The sequence below is a fragment of the Lepidochelys kempii genome, chromosome 14, assembly GCF_965140285.1.
Source record: "Lepidochelys kempii isolate rLepKem1 chromosome 14, rLepKem1.hap1, whole genome shotgun sequence".
NCBI classification, from domain to species: domain Eukaryota; kingdom Metazoa; phylum Chordata; order Testudines; family Cheloniidae; genus Lepidochelys; species Lepidochelys kempii.
In genome coordinates this window covers 8,047,189-8,070,329 of record NC_136393.1, presented here as the reverse complement: position 1 = coordinate 8,070,329, position 23,141 = coordinate 8,047,189, and the positions used below count along the sequence as shown (strand labels likewise).

General features: G+C 38.4%; 1 protein-coding gene across 6 annotated transcripts in view; it reads left to right on the top strand.

The window, feature by feature from the left end:
* Positions 1–23,141, top strand: part of HELZ (helicase with zinc finger) — a 149,483-nt gene that overhangs the window by 32,539 nt on the left and 93,803 nt on the right. For all 6 annotated transcript variants that reach the window (XM_073310830.2, XM_073310828.2, XM_073310832.2 and 3 more), the window contains 5 exons: positions 2,935–3,133; positions 4,340–4,447; positions 4,813–5,110; positions 10,034–10,301; positions 17,948–18,281. In XM_073310830.2, coding sequence (XP_073166931.2) covers positions 2,935–3,133; positions 4,340–4,447; positions 4,813–5,110; positions 10,034–10,301; positions 17,948–18,281 — 1,207 coding nt within the window. The remainder of the gene's footprint in view (positions 1–2,934; positions 3,134–4,339; positions 4,448–4,812; positions 5,111–10,033; positions 10,302–17,947; positions 18,282–23,141) is intronic.

Below are 23,141 nucleotides of genomic sequence, written 5' to 3'. Positions count from 1 at the left end.
CACACACACGAAATGCCTTGCTCAAGATCACACAATTTGTGCTAAGATTGGCTTAGCTCCTAGTCTTTCTCAGTCCATTAGGATTAGACCATGCTTCCTGTGTATGTAGTTTTTATCATTAGTAAAAGTGCCAAAAGATGCATTAACCTGGGAAGTCCTGCACTGTGACTTGATTTTGCATTGCATGTGTCATGTATACATCAATTAATTTCCCAGGATGTGTTGCAATCTGACCTGCTTTTCAGCTGGTATGGTTGAGTGTGTGAAAATCTAGGCTCTTTGGACCTGATATTTCAGAAGTGCAGAGCACCTGCAATTCCCATTGATGTCAGCATTTTATAATTTCATGCTGGTAATCATGCCGGGAGATTGACAACTTGATGTTTGGTAGCCTTTTGATGACATTCTTTGTGTTAATCAGTAACACATAACAGGAGCACCGTGTGAAGTTTGCCGTTTTGCTCCTGGACTTGGTTATTTGAATGTTGCTAATTGTCTTTTTTTGCCATATGAAAGAAGTAGCAGCATTTTAGAAAAATCAGGCCCTCTGTTTTTAACTCTCAGTATTGTACCTGTATAAAGAGTGGCATTTTGAGCCAGATTTTTAATCCCAATTCTGCATTTTGTTCCAGTGAGGATATAATCTAATGTCCACTGATTACTTTTGTATTACAGGAACTATTACCTTTGGGTTGAGAAGAAGGTCTTGATTAGTGAATCCATGTGATTATTATAATTCTGGCTGTGGGAGTTAGGTTTATTTATAAAGAGACAGTAAGAACACTGAATATTAATTTTTGAAACCACAGTTGTCTTGAAGGTGGCACATGGCAATAGAGATGTGGCATCTACTAGATAATGAAATGAAGGAATTGCAAGACATACTCAATAAGGAACTGAATGTGTAAAATAAATGTAATTGTTGCTAGAAGTACTGAGAAATGAAAGAATGTGCAAAACTGGTTAATGGTGAATGATTTAAAGTGCTGTATCTTTCTATTAAGTGCTGATGAGGAAGAACCCAAGTACTTATTTCTAGAAATATTTTCTGGAAAATGAGAACACTTCTAATACGAAGGGTCAACATTTTCTAAATAATAATAAAAATTCCAAATATCCAGCAGTGTATATTGTGGTTTATTGTTTTTATTAGGTCAGGAATGAATTTGAAGTTTCTTAAGGGATGTTGATAAAACTATCCATTCAAAATTGAATCTCTTACATGTATGCTAGTAATAGTATAGATTGTTTTAAATGTAAACAATTAATTTTACTTACATTTTTATAAATTGTTTTTTTGTTAGCCATTCATTTAGTTTAGTCTGTGAAAATAGACTAGTCAGTGTCACTTTTTTATTCTAATCTGTTTCACTCTTGAATTCTCATGCACTGGTACAATGATATTAAAAACATTGCAGGGGAATGTTTAAATCCAAACAAAGAATTGTTTTCAGTGAAAATATTTTAAGTAAATAACATGAGAACACTTCTCTTAAAATGATATCTAAAATGTTTACTTTCTTTCATACAAAATTTATACTTGGAGCGTCAGAACACAGTGGCATCATTTTAAACTTTCTAAACTTTTCTTAAAGGAAAAGAGTATGCTAATTCAAATAATAAACTATAAGTAAATATGGCTTGTATATCAGACACTTTGCTTCAAGGTTTTTCTGTGATTTTTCAATCACATAGCTCCAGTTTTACCATCTAATTTGCATTGTTACATAATATATTTACTACGAGAAGGTCATAACATTAATCATCATATGCTGTATCTATCAGTGACCTTTGACCTAGTTGATCCATCCTCTTTTTCAGAAACACATCAATGTGGGAAGATGTCTAAATTCGTCCTGTAGTGTAAACTTATATATGAAACTCAACATAAAGTTAGTTACACATCTTCTACATTTACAAGATCATGGTATAGATCGTTGGCTGTCGTCAGCTGTTTGGTACATGTGGTGTTTTAATTAATCAATTTTAGGTTTCTCATGTGGAAGTGAGGATTGTCCTGCTGTTTATGCTGTATACCAGATGATTTCACAGTACTGTCAAACCTTAAACATTAAATTCTATCCTCCAATTCTCCCTCCATCCAGTCTAATTTTTTTAAGTGTTTACAGCTTTAAATAATGATAGCTGACATGCTAAAATTCTAGCTACAAGAATATTTTCCAAATAATATAGCTATTTGAATGCAAAGTGTAGACTAACAGCTGCATAGCATTTTCTGAGAGAACTGGAATTCTTAAATTGTGTGTGGGCAATAAGATGGTACTAAAGGGATTTCTTAATTTTAAAGTGTAAGCAAAATGATATCACCTGGGAACATTACTTGACATTATTTAAAAAAATCCACAAACATAATAAAGTGTTGTACACGTACTTGGTCTGACTCTCTTGTTTCAAAGAGGTTGGTGTTCAGTACTGTATGTCCTTTGGGAGATTTTCTAAATCTATCTATAAAACATTTACACAATATCTACCTGAAGTTAACTAAAAGAACCACATGATGTCAGTGTTGCTTCAGAAAATGTCTGCTGAAAGAGCACTCATCTGATAAGTAATAACATGACCTTTAGAGAAAAGTTTGTCATTGACATTGTTAGGTGTTCAGCACATATTTATTTGAAAGTAAAAGTTTCTTAGTAAAATGATTTATGGCCCTTTATGGTTAAATTGGAAAAATTCTGCATATACCATTATGGGCATTACTGCAAGAGAGGCTGCTGCTGAACAATCCTGTATGTACATGTATATGTAACTAAACCAGTTTCTATTGACTGATCCTGCCATTTTATGTCTTATGTGAGAGAATCAAAAGCCAGGAGAAAACTCTTTGAAGTAAAATCTCAGTTATTGTTTGTTTGTTTTTAAATTGGAGCTTTGAAAAGTTTGAGGCATAATTGTTTTACCTGTTTTGTGTAGATTTTTAGAGCAAGGGATCTGCAGGTATGGTGCACAGTGTACTTCAGCACATTCCCAGGAAGAGCTAACAGAATGGCAAAAACGATATGCTTCCCGCTTGATAAGATTAAAACAACAGAAGGAAAACAAACAATGTTCGGGTAGTTATATGGAAACCTTGATTGAGAAATGGATGAATTCATTATCTCCTGAGAAAGTGGTAAGGAAAACAAACTCCTTCTTTGTGTTCATATTTAAAACTATCAGATGAGCCTGTTTTCAGTCCTTACCACTAGAACTGGTCGAATTATTCATTACCAAGAAACTTTTCCTGCTTACAAAGCTTTCATAGGCTGTGAGTGGTTTCTACAAATGCAGTTGTTCTCCTCAGGAATTCAACAAAGAGTTTGTGAACTACAACTTGTGGATTGATTGCAAATTGTTCATTTTCTTATTGACTATTCATGGTGCAGGATGGGTCAACCAAGTCATGCAGTGGTGTTCCTGCTCTTTGTTCGGATGGTGGTACTTTTTAAACTGAAGCATTAATTTTCAGCGGTGAATACTCCTTTTTGTGTGTGATTCTCCTTCTTTGCTTGCAGTTGCAGGAGTTTGCATGAAGAAAAGTCATTCTCCAAACATTCATTTGGTCATACAAATGTTTGTGGATACTGAAGAGTAAGGTTTCAGAGTAGCAGTCGTGTTAGTCTGTATCCGCAAAAAGAAAAGGAGTACTTGTGGCACCTTAGAGACTAACAAATTTATTTGACTATGAAGAGTAAGTGTTATGGATCTGATCAAACCCAACAGTTCTTTGCAAGTCCAAAGAATGTTTGTGGCACTAGTTTTGCAGCAGTCAACCAGCTCTTCTTATGACTGACACAAAGGAGTTTTCAGTCTATCGTTGATAAAATCTGGGAAAAGTGAGCACTTTGCCAAATGGATTAATGAGCAGAAAGCGTGATTCTGCTCTCCTCGTACTCTAGTACTCTCACTGAAATCACTGAGAATATTGGATCTGTTGGGAAATGCAGTCTCGGTGCCTTATTGTATAAGACCCTTGTTTCCAACTGAAATCTTAGACCTGACTGACCTAAACTGATTTTTGAGATCCATGCCTATGAAAATCAGGTAGTGTTTGTTCTCCCTGAATGGTTGTTTTGGGTCTTTTTGTGTACATAACATGATGTAGTTGAGTTACATTCTTAATTGTTGTCTGCCTCTCTGATTTAGCGTATATCGGAATTAGTTCTTGTCCGGTGCTGATATTAGAATCCTGCACAATGTTTTTGCTGAAATCAACCCTTAACTTATGAAACAATCATTTTAGGCTTTCTGTTTTAAGATGTTAACTTGGCTTGACTGTCTTCTTTATTGACAATGTCTGTAGAAGTTTAATGCTAGGTTTCTTTCTCTTTAAATCTAGCTTAGTGAATGTGTAGAAGGAGTGAGAGTAGAGCATAATCCTGAACTATCGGTTACTGTCACCACCAAAAAGTCTCAACAAACGTGGACATTTGCTCTCACTTGTAAGGTAGGATTCCTCCTCTTTGAAAATGGATCAATATTAAAGCTAGCATGCTGCAGCACTTGGATCTTATTTCTTTGCTCCAGTAAACCCACAGACTTTTGCAATTAGTGTTTCAGCTCCAAAATGCTTCTTTTAAAGTGAAGTAGTGGGGCATGGCCCAACCTCCACTCTGTTTCTCCCCATTGGGGTGGCGATTGCTGGTGTGGATGCTGGGAGGTATGGGGACACTATGTTCTTGAGAGTGCAGAGACTCAGCTGTGCCTGCTGAATGAAGTCTTTTAGCCTCCCCTAATCTGGCCTCAGATGAAGCACTTCATAAAATAGTTTTCAGAATTTATTGTCACTTCAATGTTTGCATTTCTCTGTAGCCTGCAAGAATGCTGTATCGAGTGGCATTGCTTTATGATGCCCATCGTCCTCATTTCAATATCGTTGCAATATCTGCTGGAGACAGCACTACCCAGGTATCACAAGAAGTCCCAGAAAACTGTCAGGAATGGATAGGAGGAAAGATGGCCCAAAATGGAATAGATCACTACATATACAAAGTCAGTATTGCCTTTAACACGGAAATCTTTGGAACATTTCGCCAAACCGTAGTGTTTGATTTTGGGTTGGAACCAGTACTCATGCAACGAGTAATGATTGATGCTGCTTCAACAGAAGGTAACATTCAGCTATTTTTCTTTTTCTACTGAACAGAGTTGATAGAAATGTCCAAAAGAATGTTTCTCCTTGTGGTAATTTTGAGAATCCGAAACATGTCCTGCAGTGCTCATCAGTCAGTATGATGAGCATTTGATGTTGTGTGTTCTCCTGTAATATGATAGTCAGTTTACTATAAATACAAGATGATTATTTATCAGACATTATTTTTTCCTTTTCTCATCTCTGTGCAGAACATTTATGTTAGTGGATAATGAATGTCCTTCATGATATAATATATAATGTCTTACATGTCTATAAATGTAGATTTTGGGCCAGATCTTCAGCAGGTGTAAATTGCCATAGTGTCAGTGGAGTTAATGTTGCCTTGCCGTTTACAGGGGACCGTCTGGTCCTAAGTCCTGATATAGAAATGCGAGAAATTGTTGGAAAGCAATATTGTCTCTACTTGCACTGGGCAGAAAACATGATTGTCTTTGTGTTCAAGTTAAATTTGAACTAAATGTTGCCATGGTCATTGTATTTTGTTTACTGCATTGATCTGTTCCTGTCAGTTACAAACAGGAAATCAGGACTTTCGGTTCTAGGCACCTCATTGTCAGAAAGATATCTACAAATAGGTAGGCATTCAGAGAAGAAGGGGAAAGATGATCAGGGAGCAGGAGTGATTGATTTATGGGGAAAGATTAAAAGAGCTAAATGTGTACTGCTTGGCAATAAGCTAAGAAGGTAGGGTGAGGCCTGGTAGTCATCTGTGTCTCTGAAGATTGGAGAGATGAGAAGACTTAACGGGCCTAAGAAGCATTTTTACTGTGTTGCAATGAGAATAACCAGGATTAATGAGATGAAACTAAGGGAAGGAAAATTGAAGTTGTGTCTGAGAAAGAGAGATTTAATAGATTTTGACACAGTTTCCTAAGAGAGGTGATTACAACACTTTTGCTTGGGACATTTTAAAGCAATTGAGTGCTAGAGTCAGATAGACGTGAATAATGGCTGATATTCAGTTCTGCTTTGCTAGAATCATTTCTCATTGTTTTTGAATAAATAAAACCAATTTGTTGCTGCTTCTTTTCTGACTAACTTTCCCTTTTTCAAAAGAATTTCCAGATTAGCACACGAAAGCCTTTCTTTCTTCACAGTTTTGAGTCATTTGTCAGTTTCTAGTTAGTGTTTGTGTTTTGCTTAGGCTGTTCTGAAATGCTTGTGGTCCTGTTAATGCTTTCCTTTCTTTTTTTTTTTTTTTTTGCACTGACTGTTCTCCAGATGCTGATTAGGTTCACCTTCAAAACATGCTCGATGAAGAATTTTAATTTTTTTTATGTGCCAAAGAATTGTCTTTTGAGGCAAAGGGGAATCAACACTTTTTTCCCCCCTGCTCAGAAACAGTTGGGTATAGTCCGAAGATCATTAGAAATATTTTGCTTGGCAGTTAATGAGAACTTGATTTGTCAAGAAGACTTACAATATGGAGAAGCCAAGAGCTGAGCACTGATTCTTGTTTTGGAAATTTGTGCAAATTCATTTATCCAAACAGGAGGTCAGAACTCAGAAACATTTAGCATAATCTCCCCCCAAAGGCTGTAGGAAAATACAACCAGTTGTACTCCTGTTAATTGTAAATCTTAGGAAATTGATGAGATCCAGATCAAAATTGGCAAAACTACTTAGGAGGTGCAGAAATAGATTGACTGACTGATTCTGACTGAAATAGAGTATGACTGTCTGGGAGATGACCAGAATACTGGTCAATGAAGCGTATTTTATCTCTTCAGGAAGACTGTTTCTCTAGTCTGTCTGTTATAGTCATCAGGGAATCCCAGGAAGAGTTCAGCTCACAAAGATTTGAAGGAACATTGATTTAATTTTTGGCAGAGGTCATAATTCTGCAGGCTATTGTTATTAATTTCTTTCTACCTTTCAGAGATGTGTTGTAGAGACTCTTTCCTATTTCTGGCATCTCCAGATCTATTCCTAAATCTTTAAGTGATCCAGGAAATTCATATTTCCTTGTTTTTTAGTGATATAAGACTTTTGAGACCTTTTTATTAGCAGAAATAATTATAGATGTCATTGCTATACACTAATACATATAGTATGTGGGTTGGCTAGAGTTGCAGGTATTGCTTTTTGCTATTCCTATCCTTTGTTTACATAGAACAGATTTACATTTACCAGATCAGCGAAGAGAAAATGTCAATAGCAAATGCCATAGTTTATGAACTGTTCTTTCCAGATTACCTGAATACTTATAGCCCAAAGCAGGAAGTTGTAGTGTCCACAATACACTAGAGCTTCACATAGGATATGTTTCAGAATGCATGAGATACTGTGTTTAAGAGCAAGGCTGTGGTCTTTTCAGGAACTATTATGTGATCTCCATGCAAGAGGGCAGCTAACCAGAGCTGACAGGTTTCCAAAGTCAGTAAACTTGTAGAGACCTGGTGTCCTTGCAATGTAGAGCTGTTTAAGACCAAGAGAGCCAAGCCATAATTTATTTGCAAAGGCAAAACTATTAATCTTCAGACAAGTCAGTGTCCTTGCAGTTTAAACTGCCAGGATTTCTCAGTGTTGACTGCTAAAACTAGATCAAGGGCAGGGGCAATGTAAATGGCACTCTGGCGCAAAATGGAAAGATGAAGCTGCATAGTGTACTGCCTGCCGAGTTCACTACAACACCTCTTTTTGAGATGTCACATCTCTGTATGCAGAGAGATAGCAAAGGAAATCTCCAATCAGTCAGATTATTATTAATATTTATCTAATGCCCAAAAGTGCGCTAGGTTCTTTACAACCAAACATAAGTGCAAAGTCTTTCCCTTAAGAGCTAACAATCTATGTAGACAACATATGGGCCATGGAAGGGGTAAGGATTGCAACTGAAAGCAAGTGAAGGAATTGTGATGTTAGGCATATATCTTGTTCCATGTGCGTGTTTTGCATTTATATTTCCGTGAGTGGTGGGGTGTTGGGTTATAGTATGTAGCAGTCTGATGGAAGAAGTAACATCGAGCAAACAATCCTGAAGGAGGCCTTCACCTGTTGTTAGTGAGTGCCTACACTGCCGGTACAAATCCGTATATGACAGATAGATCTAGGCAGTGACTTGGGAAGGTCAATAATAACTTTTAAGGATATTGGAGCTATGACCTCATGAAAGACAAGCATCCTCCTTTTTAAATGGTATTGAGAAGAGACATTTAAGTTGAGCGGCGTCTGTCACTTTTCTTGGGAAGCTCTCTCTTTCAAGAGAAGATTAGTTTCATGCCGTGAAAATGTTCTTAGGATTGGAAATGCACAAAAGTCTTTTTAGGAAAGCAACCCTGTATGTATATTCCATGTTAATACTCAGAAAATAGTTATGTCAGACGAACAGTTACAGGAAGTATCTGTAGCATGCAATATCAAATGGCCAATTTCCTAGCAAACAAGGACAGTGTCCTGGCAGTCTGACTGTACTGTTACACTCTTAAGATATGATCAGTACAGGAAAATGTAATACCCATGGTGAGATAATTCCTAATTCTGAAATCATCAAACATGGGCCTTTTTCTCCTGTTGTACATCATTAGCACCTAACATCATTCAGTTTAGAGGAAGAAGAGAATTATTTATATCTTCTTTCTAATCTCTCTTAGATGAACTTTCAAAAATATTAGAGTAGTTTACTAAGTGAGACAGGCCTGTTTCCGATGGCTGAAGAGTGATGTTGATCTGAGATTCCTGTTGCTAAACTGGCCTCATATTATCACTCAGACATCACATTTTTCATCTCTTTAGGATACAGAATGATGTAGATAAAATGAAATATTTTATTTGAGGTTACAGGGTCTTTCTTAACTCTTTCACAGGCAATGCTGTGATATCTGGGCACCCATATTATGCCCGATTCAAAGTTGATACATTAAAAGGCAGCTGTTGCTTCACCATGAATGCTAAATCATTTTGAAGCTTTTAGCTTAACTATAGTTCTGTTGCATGAAACCCCTAAGTAGTCCTCCAGGTAGCAGTTGCCATGTGTTGAATTTTTGCGTGTCAATGGCTATTGCAGGGGTCTATGAAAAATTCTTGACTTCATCTTTATGATTTGGGCTACAATATATAGACATAACAGAACTAACTAAGGACAGACTGAAACATTAATTTCCTTCCATTTATCAATGTGGTCACACTTTCAAGTGATTCTTGGAGAATTAACTGTGTGTGTACGATGTGAATCTTTTCAAATGTTTAACCCTAATGTTATATTAACCTAGGATTTAGTTTTTAATATGCTAAAGGCCTTCCGTGTACTGCAAGTTAGGAGATTCCCTATCACCTACCCTACTGGTTCCCCCGCAGCTTAGCTGACATGATTTACCTTGTGAGGTTCATGTGTATTTTCTCTGGTTTTGGAGGGGAAAGGTGTTTGCTATTATATCTAAAATTTGAAAAGGACATGCAGATATTATGGATGCTTCTGATTGCTCTTAGTTATAATAATAGATTCCTTCCATTGCTTGTTTAATTTGTATGTTCTACCTGTAGATTTGCTATATTTTGATATTCTCTTATTCTTGTGTGTGAGTTGGTTTTTGTGTCTGTTGTCAATCAGTCTCTGAAGTTGGACTTGTTCTTCAACAGTAAAATTATGAAAACTGTCCTAGACAAAGGAGAATCTTATCTGCAGTTTGATTATTTTAAGATAGCTTAGTGACTTCAGTAATCCTGTGTTCTCCTTGAAGAACCAAACCATATTCTGTTAGTTAAAAATTAAGTTTCGCTTACAAATTCACAATTATTCTGTTTTACATGAATAAGCTGTGGTGGGGAAAAATCTATTGTTTCCCACTTATATATGTCATTTGCATGTGATCAAAGTGTAGAAAATCATCTTGGAGAATTTGAACTGAATCTTGTCCCTGTTTGTATTTCCACATGCAGATCTTGAATACCTGATGCATGCACGGCAACAGTTACTAACTACAGCTAAGCGTTGGGATTCTACTTCTAAGACTATTGTAGATTTTGAGCCTAATGAAACTACTGAATTGGAGAAGAGCCTTCTTATCAGATACCAAATTCCTCTATCTGCTGACCAGCTGTTTACACAGTCTGTCCTGGACAAATCATTGACCAAGATCAACTATCAGTCTCGGTTGCATGACCTCCTTTATATTGAGGAAATAGCACAGTATAAGGAAGTCAGCAAGTAAGTAATACTTTTACAAAATTCTGTCTTAACTGACTGTTGCTGTCCTACTAAAAATGATTAGGGTGTCACCCTTTCATTGTAATTGCACTTCTCTGACTGGTTTTGAAAGGGATAACAGTTAGTCATTAAGCCTTCTTACATCTTTAAAGTAAATTAAGAGTGGATATGAGTCTTGAAATCTTACCTCTTCATAGAAGAGAATGGAAATATATACTGTAGTAATAAATGGCTGTGAAGATAAAGAGATGTCTTCATTAACCTTTGGTTAGGGTTAGAGACACTAACCTCAAATGTACTGTGTTTCCCGAGGGTCCTGATGTTAGTTTTTTCTTCTTACAGCTCCCTAAATACAAAAAAATGTTAAGGACAGCAGGGGCAATTTAGAATGTTTCTGTTCCCTTGCCAAAAAAGAGAGCCTGTTACAGTTCAGTTATCTGTGACATCCTCAAATAAAAGGGGTTTCAGAAAAGAAAAGTATTACCATTCTTCTCTATAGACGATTGCAGGTTTAAGAAAACTTTTGAATCCTCCTCATGGTGGGCCAGATCCTGATCTCTGTTGCAGACGTGTACATCTAGAGTAACTGCTTTGGAGAGCTGATGCTTTACCTACTATTCGCTAAACAGGCAGACTGAGTAATAGCTTTCCAAGTGTAAGATGGGCACATAATGTAGACTCTATTTTTTGTGTCAGGAATATTCTTTGTCATTATATATATATGCTGTCCAGCACCATTAGACATATGAGAAGGATACAGGTGGAAAAATAAGGTACACGTTCCAGGTTCATAGTCATGCTATACTAGACCATTTTTCTATTTTGACATTTGTGATTAATGATCTCACCTTCACTTGTATGGTATGAAAATGTTTTAAGGTGACATACCCCTAGATCAAGAACTCTTATTGGCATCATTTCCCCCTTAACTTGATGTGGTAGCAAGTAAAATCTTGTATATACCAATACAAGAATGTCTTCTGTAGAGCACTGTGCCTCCGGACGTAGTCAGGAGTTTAATCTAATTATGCAGTGGTCATTTAAGAATATTAATAATATGTACTATTATTGAAAGAGACTTTTTTGAAGCAGGAAAATAGTATCTAGTCATTTTTGCTTTCATATCTTGTATAAGCGATAGTAAACTTGAACCAGTTCACTGAATATACCTAGTCATAGCACTCCTCTATTGGGGAGCTGGAATTTAACATACAAAGAATTTGCCTCTACATGATGTTTTCAGCAAACTAACAGATTCCCTCTTGCTGACCTCCATCACATGTATTTTTATGGAGGTTTATCTTTCAAAGCATTTTAAACCAAGATCAGACTTAGAGAAAACAATGATACAAACAACAAATAAATAATGTTTTTACTTTGTTAATATTCATGTTGAAAATTACGTTGCCAACATCTCATGGAAGACAAAAGAGCAGCTTGCATGTACAAACGATGGAATAATGAGTACATTCCAATACATGATGCTTCACTTTTGGATAATTTGGTACTGCAATAAATTATTGCTATTGCATGACTTTCTGTTAAGTGGATTAATAAACGTAAGTTCTATACATATTTTTTAAGTGTCTTCTGTTTGGTAGAGTTGATGATAGAAATCTTCTTCTTTTGATTAAATTATGTTATAGTCAACCCATTTTAATACACTGGGTCAAAGTTCTACATACATGTGATCCTGTGTGCCTTAGGTCACAAATGGTGGTTGTTGTGGATCTTGATAGCCTCTAGTAGATATTTGTACAGATTATAAAACAACTGATTGACAACAGGGTCTCTCAGGAGAGGTCCAGGACTGGAATAATTTGCAGTCCATGGTTGCAGTGCATTGCTGGGTTAACTAGTACTGCTGGTTCCTCACTTTCATCAGCCCCTAATTGATCCCATTTAGAAAGTGGTGGTGTGCATGATTTGAAAATGATGCAATAGGCCTAAACATGCACAAGAAAATGCAGAGAAAAGGTTAAAACTTGAGGCTACTTTATGGCTTCATATGCAGCATGTAACACCCCACCTGCTGTATCAAGACCCCTGCAATACTTAGATACACAATAGAATCACCAGCTTCCTGGTGGTGCTTGCTTTAAATCAAATGTTGTCCTTTGGGCTAATTTTTCAGTAGTGACACCTCCAGTTTTGAGCTCAGAATGCATCTGTTTGTGTGCACATGGGCATTTTTTCGCCTAAAGGTGGATTATGCAGTGTGCTCTGCGTAGGACTATATGCAGAAGCTGCAGCTGGTGTAGAATTGAGCCAGCTGATTATTACTAAGCAGAGTTTCCCGCTTGGAGCACATAATCCATACTCCAAAATCTGCACTGGCTGCCAATTGATTTCCAGGTCAAATTCATAGTGTTGGTTTTGATCTATGACACGCTAAATGGTTTGTTTCTGTCTGCCTGCGAGATTACCTCTCTCCTTGTGATCCTATAGCGGATGTGGTCATCTCCAGCGCTTGAGCTAAGAGCCCTCACTATAAGCAGGAGGGTGTTGGTTGCTGGGCATTCTTGGTGAAGGATTCAGCACTCTGGTTCTCGCTCCTAGCCTTAATTTTGAGCCTGGCTATTTTTTTTTTTTGACCTTTAGGGCACACTGCAAATTGCAGTGCTTGTCCCAGACTTTCCTTGGAAGGCCAAAGGTCAAGTGCTGAAAGGTGTCATGTGGAAGAGGTTGAAATGGCATTGGTAAAGTGTCTTTAATTGACTGTCGCAAGGGAGTCTCTGGTGGGGTTGGGAAAGTCTTGGAGAGCTTTATGTGTAAATTGTGTTTATTGTAATATTGTGGAAAATTTTTATTTTAGATAATTACTTAACATGCTTAGAGTAGAAAATAGGGGCAATAAAGGTTTGAATAAATAAGCCAACACTCTGATTTCCATATGCAAACGTGGGCTTTGTATGAACAAGCAGGTGTGCAGGCCAAGCTCTAATTTAGATGCTAGTTTGGATCTGGTGGTAATTTGGACCCTTCATGTAATTTTTGAGGATTTAAACGTCTTCATCTTTCTCACTCTTACATTAAAAAAGAAAGCAGACTATAATAATAATAATACCTGTCACATGTTTTGCTATTCAAATTGTAGACCAGATTCTCCCTCAAGTTTTCAGAAGCCTCACATATTGGCTTTCATGGAAGTTCAGTGTATCTTTGCTGCATTGGGCCCTGAGTTCGTGAGCCATTACTGCATACTACACTGTGCTGCTGAGTAGTAAAATGCCGCTGTGCATGCCCTGTGTGGGACTTACGCGCATGAATGGTAAACGCCATACTGAACCTTTTAAAAAACTGGCACACACAGCCATATTCTCCAAGGCAGTGCTAACCAAAGCGGTGGTCCGTGGACCAGTGCCGGTCCGCGAGCCATTGGCTGCTGGTCTGCGTGCACATTGGAAAAAGCAAATGCCGGTCCCCCACATCAGATAGAGCAGTGCTTCTCAAGCTAAGGGATATTTGGTCTTTTGGGGGGCTACGGTCTGCACTGGCAGCAGATGGGCTAATGATCTGTTAAGTCTTAAACTTTTGTGATGTAATTATAGAAAATAACCTTTTCCCTAACAAATTAGAAATAGAAGCATAATTATGCTGAAATTTTATAACATTGCTTGGAAGGTTGGAATATTGGGCAGAGGGCAGATTTGCTGAGATTTTGGCTGATAAATTTTTCCTGTTCGTTTTTACTGTGCTTGTCTCCAACTTCATGGTGCCCAGAAAAATCTGAGAGAAAGAAGTATATCAAAGACTACAAAAGTTTTGAGGTGGCATGATGACTAAGACAGCTGAAGTTTCAAAAGAAAGTCAAACTTAGTTTTTCTCACCACTTGAGAGTTCATCTCTCAGTGAAGAAAAAGTATTTCTAAAATTACACAAAGCTTGAATTTACAGTATAAGAACTCTCAAAAATTAATTATGGCTTTTGTGGTAAAGTGTTTATGCGAGAGCACACTAAAAAGTGTTAATTGGACTTGCATTTCTGATTAGCTGAATATCAGATCTTTAAGTGTTAGTGTGAAAGCATCCATTGTGTAATCCAGAAAAATGTCAAATATGAGAAAAACCTCAAAAATATTTGATTTTTTTTTGGTAAGTTGTTTGGGAGACTAAGGAGTTTATTTCCTCTTAGAAAAGCACCATGATGTACTATTTGAAAGAACCTATAGTAAAACAAATGGTAGCTATGAACATTACAGTGGCTTATTAATTAATACACTAGGACAGGGAGCGTTGGACTGGGAGACAAGAAACCTGCGTTGTGTTGCTGCCTTCACCCCTGATTTGGAGTGTTACATTGGGCAGATGGCTAAGGCTTGCTCTTTCAAACGTAACCTTTAATTTTGGGTGCTCCATTCTTGTGTGCCCAACTTTAGACACCTATGACCTAATTTTCAGAAGTGCTGACTGTCCAGGACACCAGTTGAAGTCAGGAGCTTCAGTTCATCCCCTCTGAAAATCAGGCTCTTGGTATTTGAAGTTGAACACCCAAAATTAGAGGTCACTTAAAAAAAATGTGTCAGTTAACCTCCTTGTGCCTCAGTTTCACAATCTGTAAAATACTTCCTGACTTCATGGGATGTCCAGAGGCTTAATTCATCAGTTTATAGAAACAGACTTTTGAAAGGAAAGTGCAGTCCCACTCCAAAGTGTTGTTTTTAATTGGTCTGATTCAGATCTTTTGCTTGGGGAGTGAGGTTCATCTTGTTAAATCTTACTAAGCATGAATGTGGAATGTGCTCATGTTCAATCTAAGAAGGAAAGGGGGAGTGAATGAAGGAAGTATAGTGCTTGAGTACTAGAGGATTTGGTGGTTGAATAGCTCACCAGAAGGTGTCTCCCTAGTCAATGGAAATAATTTAATAATCTGGAGAAGAAGGTTTTCATCAGTAGACTAGAACCAATGTAACCACTTAAGATGATTGTGTAAAGAGTAGCATGTCTCAGAATAGCAGTAATATAGTTATTCAGCTAATATATGTGTAATAATATGGACTGCTTTAAGTTGATTCAAGTTAGAGAAAGCTTTGATGAAATAAAAATGTTATACTGCCACCTGATATCTGACTAATAATAATGAAATTTTAAATGTTACTGAGGCTTATATACATTTAACACAATATTGCAGCAGTTATCTGAATGGAATTAACATCTGTAACTGACTAATAGAGAATTCAGAATTATGTATTATAAGTTGATAAGGAAAAAGTCTTGCATGCTTTCTCCTAAATGCTTTTAGAAAGTGGAAGGAATTTATTTTAATTTCAATCATGGTCTGCTGAATTCATGCTTTGAGGTAAACTAAATGATCACTTTTACTGCAAATTCCCTAGTAGCTATTACAATTATCTTAAGTATACTGATGATGAAGACAGTAAATTTGTGTCCCTGTCAAGCCAAAAATCATCTCTTACTTCATTGTATTGGTTATTTGCCAGGGATGTTTGTGAGACTTTGTGTACATGTTATACAGAGAATGAAATACCACTACAAGGAGACAGACTTGCAGTTTTCATTTAAGCAAAAAGATTTATCAGATGTGAAAAAAAATCTTTCATGGGTTTAATAGGCATTTAAGATGCACAGAAGAGAACTGAAACTGGTTTGATTTTGGGACTGTGATACGTTGTAGTAAAGATTTTCTGTTCAAATGGATTAAATAGTATTACATATGCACTTTTAATAGTTTACCAGGAATGGTTAGAAGGAAGCTGAACGGATTGAACAAGTCAACATAAATGTGGAAAGCATCATATGGAGACAACACACAACAGTAGAAAGTTGTCCGTTTCACATGATAAAAAGATCACCGCTCATTTTAATGGAAAGCAATGTATTCTGCATCCCTTCTACTTTCATTGATGTATTCCCCTCTAACTCATTACAAAATATTAGATTAAACTTTTTGACATTGAGACAGATATATGAGCGTGTGTAATACATTTCCAAGGGAATGGCTGAAGCTCTGTTACTTGGCACATTTAGAAACCAGGATGAAGAAGGAACTAGAAAACGTACTAGATTGTTGTCCTTTAGAAAAGGGAAGGACAAGACAGGCTAATAGGTCATTTTTATCTTTATTGTCTATGATTTTTTTGAGAAGTGTAAATACAAAGAGTGGATTTGCTACTTCTACTGTGAATGTCGTGTGGGGTAGTCATGGCTACATGTTAGCGCAGAAAGAACTCACTGTCAACGGGAGCTTTGTGCACAGATGCTGTATGTCAGGGGCCCCAACGTGCCCGCTGGCACAGTTCCATGCGCCCGCAGGACACTGCACTACCAAAATGCTGCCGCCAAGCACGCCCGCTGGAGAACCGCCCGCTGCAATGCCGCTGAAAAGCGTTGCCGTTTCTCGGCTGCATTTCGGCCGGCAGCGCTTCTTTCCGCTTCTGCTTGGGGCCACTGCTCAATGTGATTAGGCATGTGATATGTTAGATATTAATCCTTCTTTTAAAATAGATCCATTCTCATTACTTATTGGTCTTAGCTTCTAATTTCATAAAGTTTTAAAATAATCTGTTAAACTATGAGGGTATAATAGCCCTTTGCTCCCTGCAAGACAGCAACCTGCCTTCTCTAGAAGAGGGTGTACAGAACAAATAGGAACCGTATTCTCTTCTGAACCTGTGTATATGTCCCTAAAGAATCCGATGTAGTCAATTCATGAATATATCGTAAACTTACAAAATATTAAAATAACTTTTCATTGCTGCGGGGAAAATGCTGCAGCCGTTACTCAGGTAAAACTCTCATTGACTTCGGGCAGAGTTTTCCCTAAGTAAAAATTTCAGGGTTTGGGTCTGTCTATTTAGAGCGTCTTTTTAAAACCTTCAGAGATGTTACTGCTTTTAACCACCCGTTGATGTTAGTTACATTCCATTCAGAAGCAAAATAGACACTGTTGCCCTCAGATGTTTTTGTACTGTTCAGTTACTTCCTTTGTTTACAATTGCATTCCTTCCTTTTATTATATATCGTTTTCCTTCACCAAGGTAATGTATATTTACACTTTTTTATAGCTTTACTAATTTATTTAATATAGATCTAATTTGAGTCTGGGTTTTGTAATGAATAAATTTGACAATGGCAGGAAATATATTAATTGAGTTATCCTTTATAAAATTTCTCTACCACATTGTCACTTTGCTTGTAGTGGGGTTTTAGAATCATGGACCAGATTTACTTGCCAAAAGAAGAAACTCGAGGGTCTTTTCATTCTGAATAAACTGATTATTTGTTACCCTTAAAGTACATGTTGCCTTTAAATAACATATAAAAGGCCCCCATACCTGCAGACAGACAGAGCAGCTGCTTGCAGGGGAATTTTTCTCTTATCAACAGAATTTGTAGCTGCCTTCTCTGAATGGAAGCACAACATTTTTGAATGTTCTACAGTACTATGCTTAAATTTCTCTTACTCAGGTCCAGAATCTGCCCCCCTTATTCACAATGAATAGTTACTTACACAATCACATTGAACTGCTGCGAAAGAAGGTATTACTCAGTGTAAGGGAGATAGGTTTGGATCCTGAATGTATGATGTCTCTGAATTTGGAGGCATTTTTTATTTGATTAACATTGTCTACTGATTTCTAAAATCAACTCCTTTTTCTGAACTAACTTTATCCTTTCTGATTTAGGTTCAACATAAAAGTGCAATTGCAGATAGTAGCAAGCTTCATGCTCACTGGTGTTTCCGGAGGTGCAAAGTATGCCCAAAACGGACAACTTTTTGGCCGCTTTAAGCTCACTGAAACGCTTTCTGAAGACACTTTGGCTGGACGGCTGGTGATGACCAAAGTCAATGCTGTTTATTTATTGCCAGTCACTAAAGAGAAGTCAGTACAGACCCAAGGAACCAAAGAGAAGGTTTATGAAGCAGCTATTGAAGAGAAAACAAAGGATTATATCTTCTTGAGGGTATCCAGGGAATGCTGTGAAGAACTTAATCTTCGAGCAGATTGTGAAATGCAGGTATGTTTGAATGGAAGATTCTTGCTGTAGGAGGGATTTGTGCTATTTTTTCCCCTCCTCAAATAATTTACACGCCAAAGGACTAGAAAGATATTAATAGGAATTTTTTATTCTTCATTATATGCAGAAAATCTAGCAAGGAGAAGAATTTCAGGTATAAATTTGATTTTTATATGTAATAGAATTAATATTTTAAAACTGTTAAGAGTAAAAATATATTTTAATGAGACTCATTTCTGATATAAAACTTGTCGTGATATGGTTAAGCATCCTGTGCAAATCTTAGTTTGTGTGTCTCCATGTTCTCAAGGATATACCTTAAGAGCTAATAAGACAGCTAATAGCTATTAGCTAATAAGCTAATATTTTGTGCCTGAGTATAGACTTATTTGTTCTGCAGAGCCTCCAGCTTCATCTTTATTGTTATGGGTGTGTGTTTGTGGGGGGGCATAGGTGTTCTTTCCACTTTTGACACCTACCTGCGATATTTCTAGGTTTCAGTGTAGCAGCCGTGTTAGTCTGTATCCGCAAAAAGAACAGGATACTTGTGGCACCTTAGAGACTAACAAATTTATTAGAGCATAAGCTTTCGTGGGCTACAGCCCACTTCATCGGATGCATAGAATGGAACATATAGTAAGAAGAGAGATGTATATCTACAGAGAAGGTGGAAGTTGCCATACAAGCTGTAAGAGACTAATTAATTAATTACTATATGTTCCATTCTATGCATCCGATGAAGTGAGCTGTAGCCCACGAAAGCTTATGCTCTAATAAATTTGTTAGTCTCTAAGGTGCCACAAGTACTCCTGTTCTTTTTGCGATATTTCTTTATTCCTGTTTTCTTGATCTCTCTGCTGCCTTTTGCCTGTCTGATTACTCTCCCTTTCTCTGCAGTCTCTCCTCGTGGCCCCCTGGGCTTTGTATTGTCTGTTTTTTGAGTATGTGTCAGTGTGGATCCCTCTGTAGATGCACATGTGACTCTTGCATGCGGTTTGGATTTTGTTTTTACTACGGTCTGTTGGGGCCATGCACCTGCCCTTTCCCTCTTTGTGGTAGGGCATAAAGGGTGTGACCCGACTTCGGTTCCCCCTTACTGCCTGCTCTCTTCAGAGACCCGTAACTGGTCTTTTTCAGCCTATTTGGCTATCTTATCTTCACTATTTATCATAAAGCATGTTCCTTAAAAACCAGAAATGTGGAAAATTTGATCAATGACTCCCAGGTACAGCGGGGCAAGGTGAGGCAAGGCACTTCATGCCAACTGCTAACCTTATAGTGCAGTCCAAACCCTCTGTGAAAGATTGCAGGCCTTGAACCAGGGCCCATGGCTCCCCAGGTAGTGATCAGACTGTGGCCGCCACCCAGCAGCTCATCTGAACCAGTGGAGAAGGGGGCTACTGAAGCTCTAGCTCAAAAAGAGTCCTGCCCATGAAGAAGCACAGGAAGTTGTCTGACCATCTAGGTGAATCATTGGCTGCCTTCTGGTATGGTCCCTGCCTACTTGCCTGAGTCCTGGTTTCTTCCTCCCAGCCTGATCCTGGCTCCTGCTCTTCTCATCCCAGACCTCTGTTTATTTCTGGTGCCTGTTTTCCTGCCTTGCTCCATGTGCCGTTGCACTCTATATGAGTCTATGAAAATATGCTCATGAGTATGAATATAATGTAACTGGAATATGCTTCATGCAAAAGGTCTCTTGTAAGGTATCACTACAAAGCTTATAATCTACTGAGTGTGGTCATCCTATTTGTATAAATGTATCACTCTTGTATGTAAACTAGAAGTATGAAATATAACTCTGAGGTCCTATTCTAGTTATGCAAAATGTGGGCCATTAATGGTGGTTTGGAATCTTAATGGTTCCCATTAACCAGGACAATTTGCAAGTAAAACAGAGCCACCTACAGTCAGTGTTCCTGTATACATGTGTGCTGGCAAGTGAGTAATGAAGTCTTACAGTGACATGTGATCACTGGGTTTGCAGGAGGCTAGCAGATCTGGCTCAAACCAGGGCAGGGCACTGAAGTCCTAAGTGGACAGGGCAGGAAAGTAGGAGCAGAAGTAGTTGTGGCACATCAGGTGGCAACCCCCAGGGGGTTTCTGTGATCCAACCCGTCACACTCCAGATCCCTGCTCCTACCCATGATGATGACCTTGGCTCATGATAAATAGCCCGGAAACCTTTGCTGGAAGAATATATTCATCTAAATAAAAGAGGTTCTTGATATGGGCTGCCCAGCATGATATGGACTCAGTCCAGGCCTTGATACATTGGAACCTCAGCTACTTATTACACTTAATACAGACCAGCCTCTTGTTCAGCTCTGTTAAGGTGTAGCTTGCATTCTCAGCTTGTCATCCATCTGTACAATCATGCTTCGTCTTTTCTCATCCCACGGTGTCAAAATTTCTCAATGGGCTATTACACACTTATTCACTGGGCAGAGAACCTACTCCTGCCTAGGTCCTCATTAGTTCTCCTGAGACTCAGGGAGCCTCTCTGTGAGACTGCTCCCTGTACAACCTCACTCCGAAGACCGTCTTCCTGGTGGCTGTTACTTCAGCCAGGAGAGGGGGAGTGAGCTTCAAAAAGTTATGGCTGAACCCCCCAATATGACATTACATAGGGACAAAGTGGTGCTGTGAACTCACCTGAAGTTCATTTCTAAGCTGGTCTCAGAATTTCATCTGAATTAGTCAGTCAAAAGCCAGATTCTGCACTAGAAGAAAAGGAATTACATATGCTAGGCGTCCAGGACTTCGCTTGATTTCATTGACAGGATCTAACCATTCAGACTGTCACCCCCTCTGTGTTTTGCTATAGTTAGGCACTCTAAAGCGGTTTCCTCACAGAGAATATCAGTTCTGGATAACTCAATGTATTGTGCTGCATCACCCATTGGCTGGTATTCCTTTACTGCTGAATATCAAGATGCACTCGACCAGACCTCAAGCAACATCCTCCTCCTGCTTCAGAAATGTGCCAGTTTCCAAGATCTACAAAGCGATGACGCGGAGTAATCCTCTGATCTTTGTCAAGCATTATGCATTGGGCTTGGATGCCAGATGTGAGACAGCAATACTCCAATGACTATTAGATTGATGTGGCTGAAATGCCTCTTCCCAACATCCTGAGGGGATACTACTTGCCCCTTGCGTATAGCAGATTCCACACTGACACGTTTTCTAAGAAGAAAGAACGGTTACTTATCCGACAGTAACTGTGTTCTTCGAGATGTTGCAACCAGTGAGAATCCCATGATATGTCCTCCATCCAAGCTGCCATGGGCTTTGAGTTGTGAGGGAACTGTTGGCGCTACTCTGCCCTTTATCCCCTGGTGTGGAAGCATGAGAAGACACATGTGTGCAGCCCTGACAGACACTGATATTAAGGAAAACAAATATGATCTTGTGTGCATGTGGCATGTGTTCACGTGTAGAAGGATCCACACTGACTATAATATTTAAAGAATCACTTACTGTATGGTAAGTTACCATTCTTTCTCTTCCTGACTGCCTGGCTGGGCCACGTACATGAGGGCTTTTCTGAACAGCACAATGTCTACAATTATTGTGAGTGTCTGTTCTTCCTGTTTCATTATATAAGAAGAAAGGCAACATTCTATTCTGTTAATAGGTAGCAAATTCAAAACCAATAAAAGGAAATTATTTAAACGTTGCATGAACAATTAAATGTGGAACTCATTGCCACAGGATATTATTGAGGTCAAAATCTTAACAAGATTCAAAAAGGGATTAGACATTTATATGGATAATAAGAATATCCAGATTTATAATTGTTAATGCTGACATCAGTTTTGAAAGAGAGGTTATGTGCCAGGCTTAACCCAATCTATAATGATAAGGAATTAGGCAATCTAATACGACTTTTTTTGCACCTTCTTCTCAAGCATGTGGTGCCTGGCCAATGTTGGAGATGCGATAGTGGAGTAGGTGAACTGTGAGTTTGATCCAGTATGGTAATTCCTACATTCCTATGCTCAATAAAAGCTAGGCATTTCAAATGAGTTGTCAATAGGAAGATCTGACATGGCCAAGTTCCTCTTATAGGTGGTAGTAGGCATCCTTTAATCTCGAGAGACCATGGGTATGCACCCCTGAGAGGTAAAGAATTTACTCAGTTGGTTTTATGTCAGCCGTGAATGTGGCTGAAGAGACCCACTCGAGAGAGGCAATCTCTGCCACATCACATTTAAAGGTGATGTTTTGACCCTTTGGGCTCTGCCTTCTGCAAGCTCTTTCTCCTCTGCTAAGCTAGACTGCTTCCTCTCATAACTCCAGAGACCTTTGTTAAGCTCTTGTTTATAAAAGCTGCTGTCTTGAGTGTGATCCTCCCATTTGTCCACATCCATGTCCATCTCTTTGAGGTCTTGCTCGCACACATCCTTGAAACACAATTATGGGCATCCTTTGGGTCTTTTTCCAGATGCCAGTTCGCTGTAGTGGACGTCCTTTGGGGTGCGCCCATCATTCATTCGGCACACATGCCCAAGCCAGCGGAGGCGTCTCTATTTAAGGAATGTTTGCGTGCTGGGTATGCTGACCTGTTTGAGCTCCTCAGTGTTGGTGACTCTGTCCCTTCAGGAAATTCCAAAGATTTGATGCATCTGAAACGCATATGAAAGCTTTTGAGCCTCTTGATGAGAGTATAAGGTCCCTGTCTCGCTCCTATACAAAAGTGTGCTGATAACATATGCACAATACACACAGATCTTTGTGTGTTCTGTCAGTTTGTTGTTTTGCCATACCCTCTTGTTCAGTCTGGACATTGTTGTGGTGGCTTTTCCAATGCAGATGTTGAGTTCTGTTTCAAATGAAAGGTTGACTGTGATAGTGGAC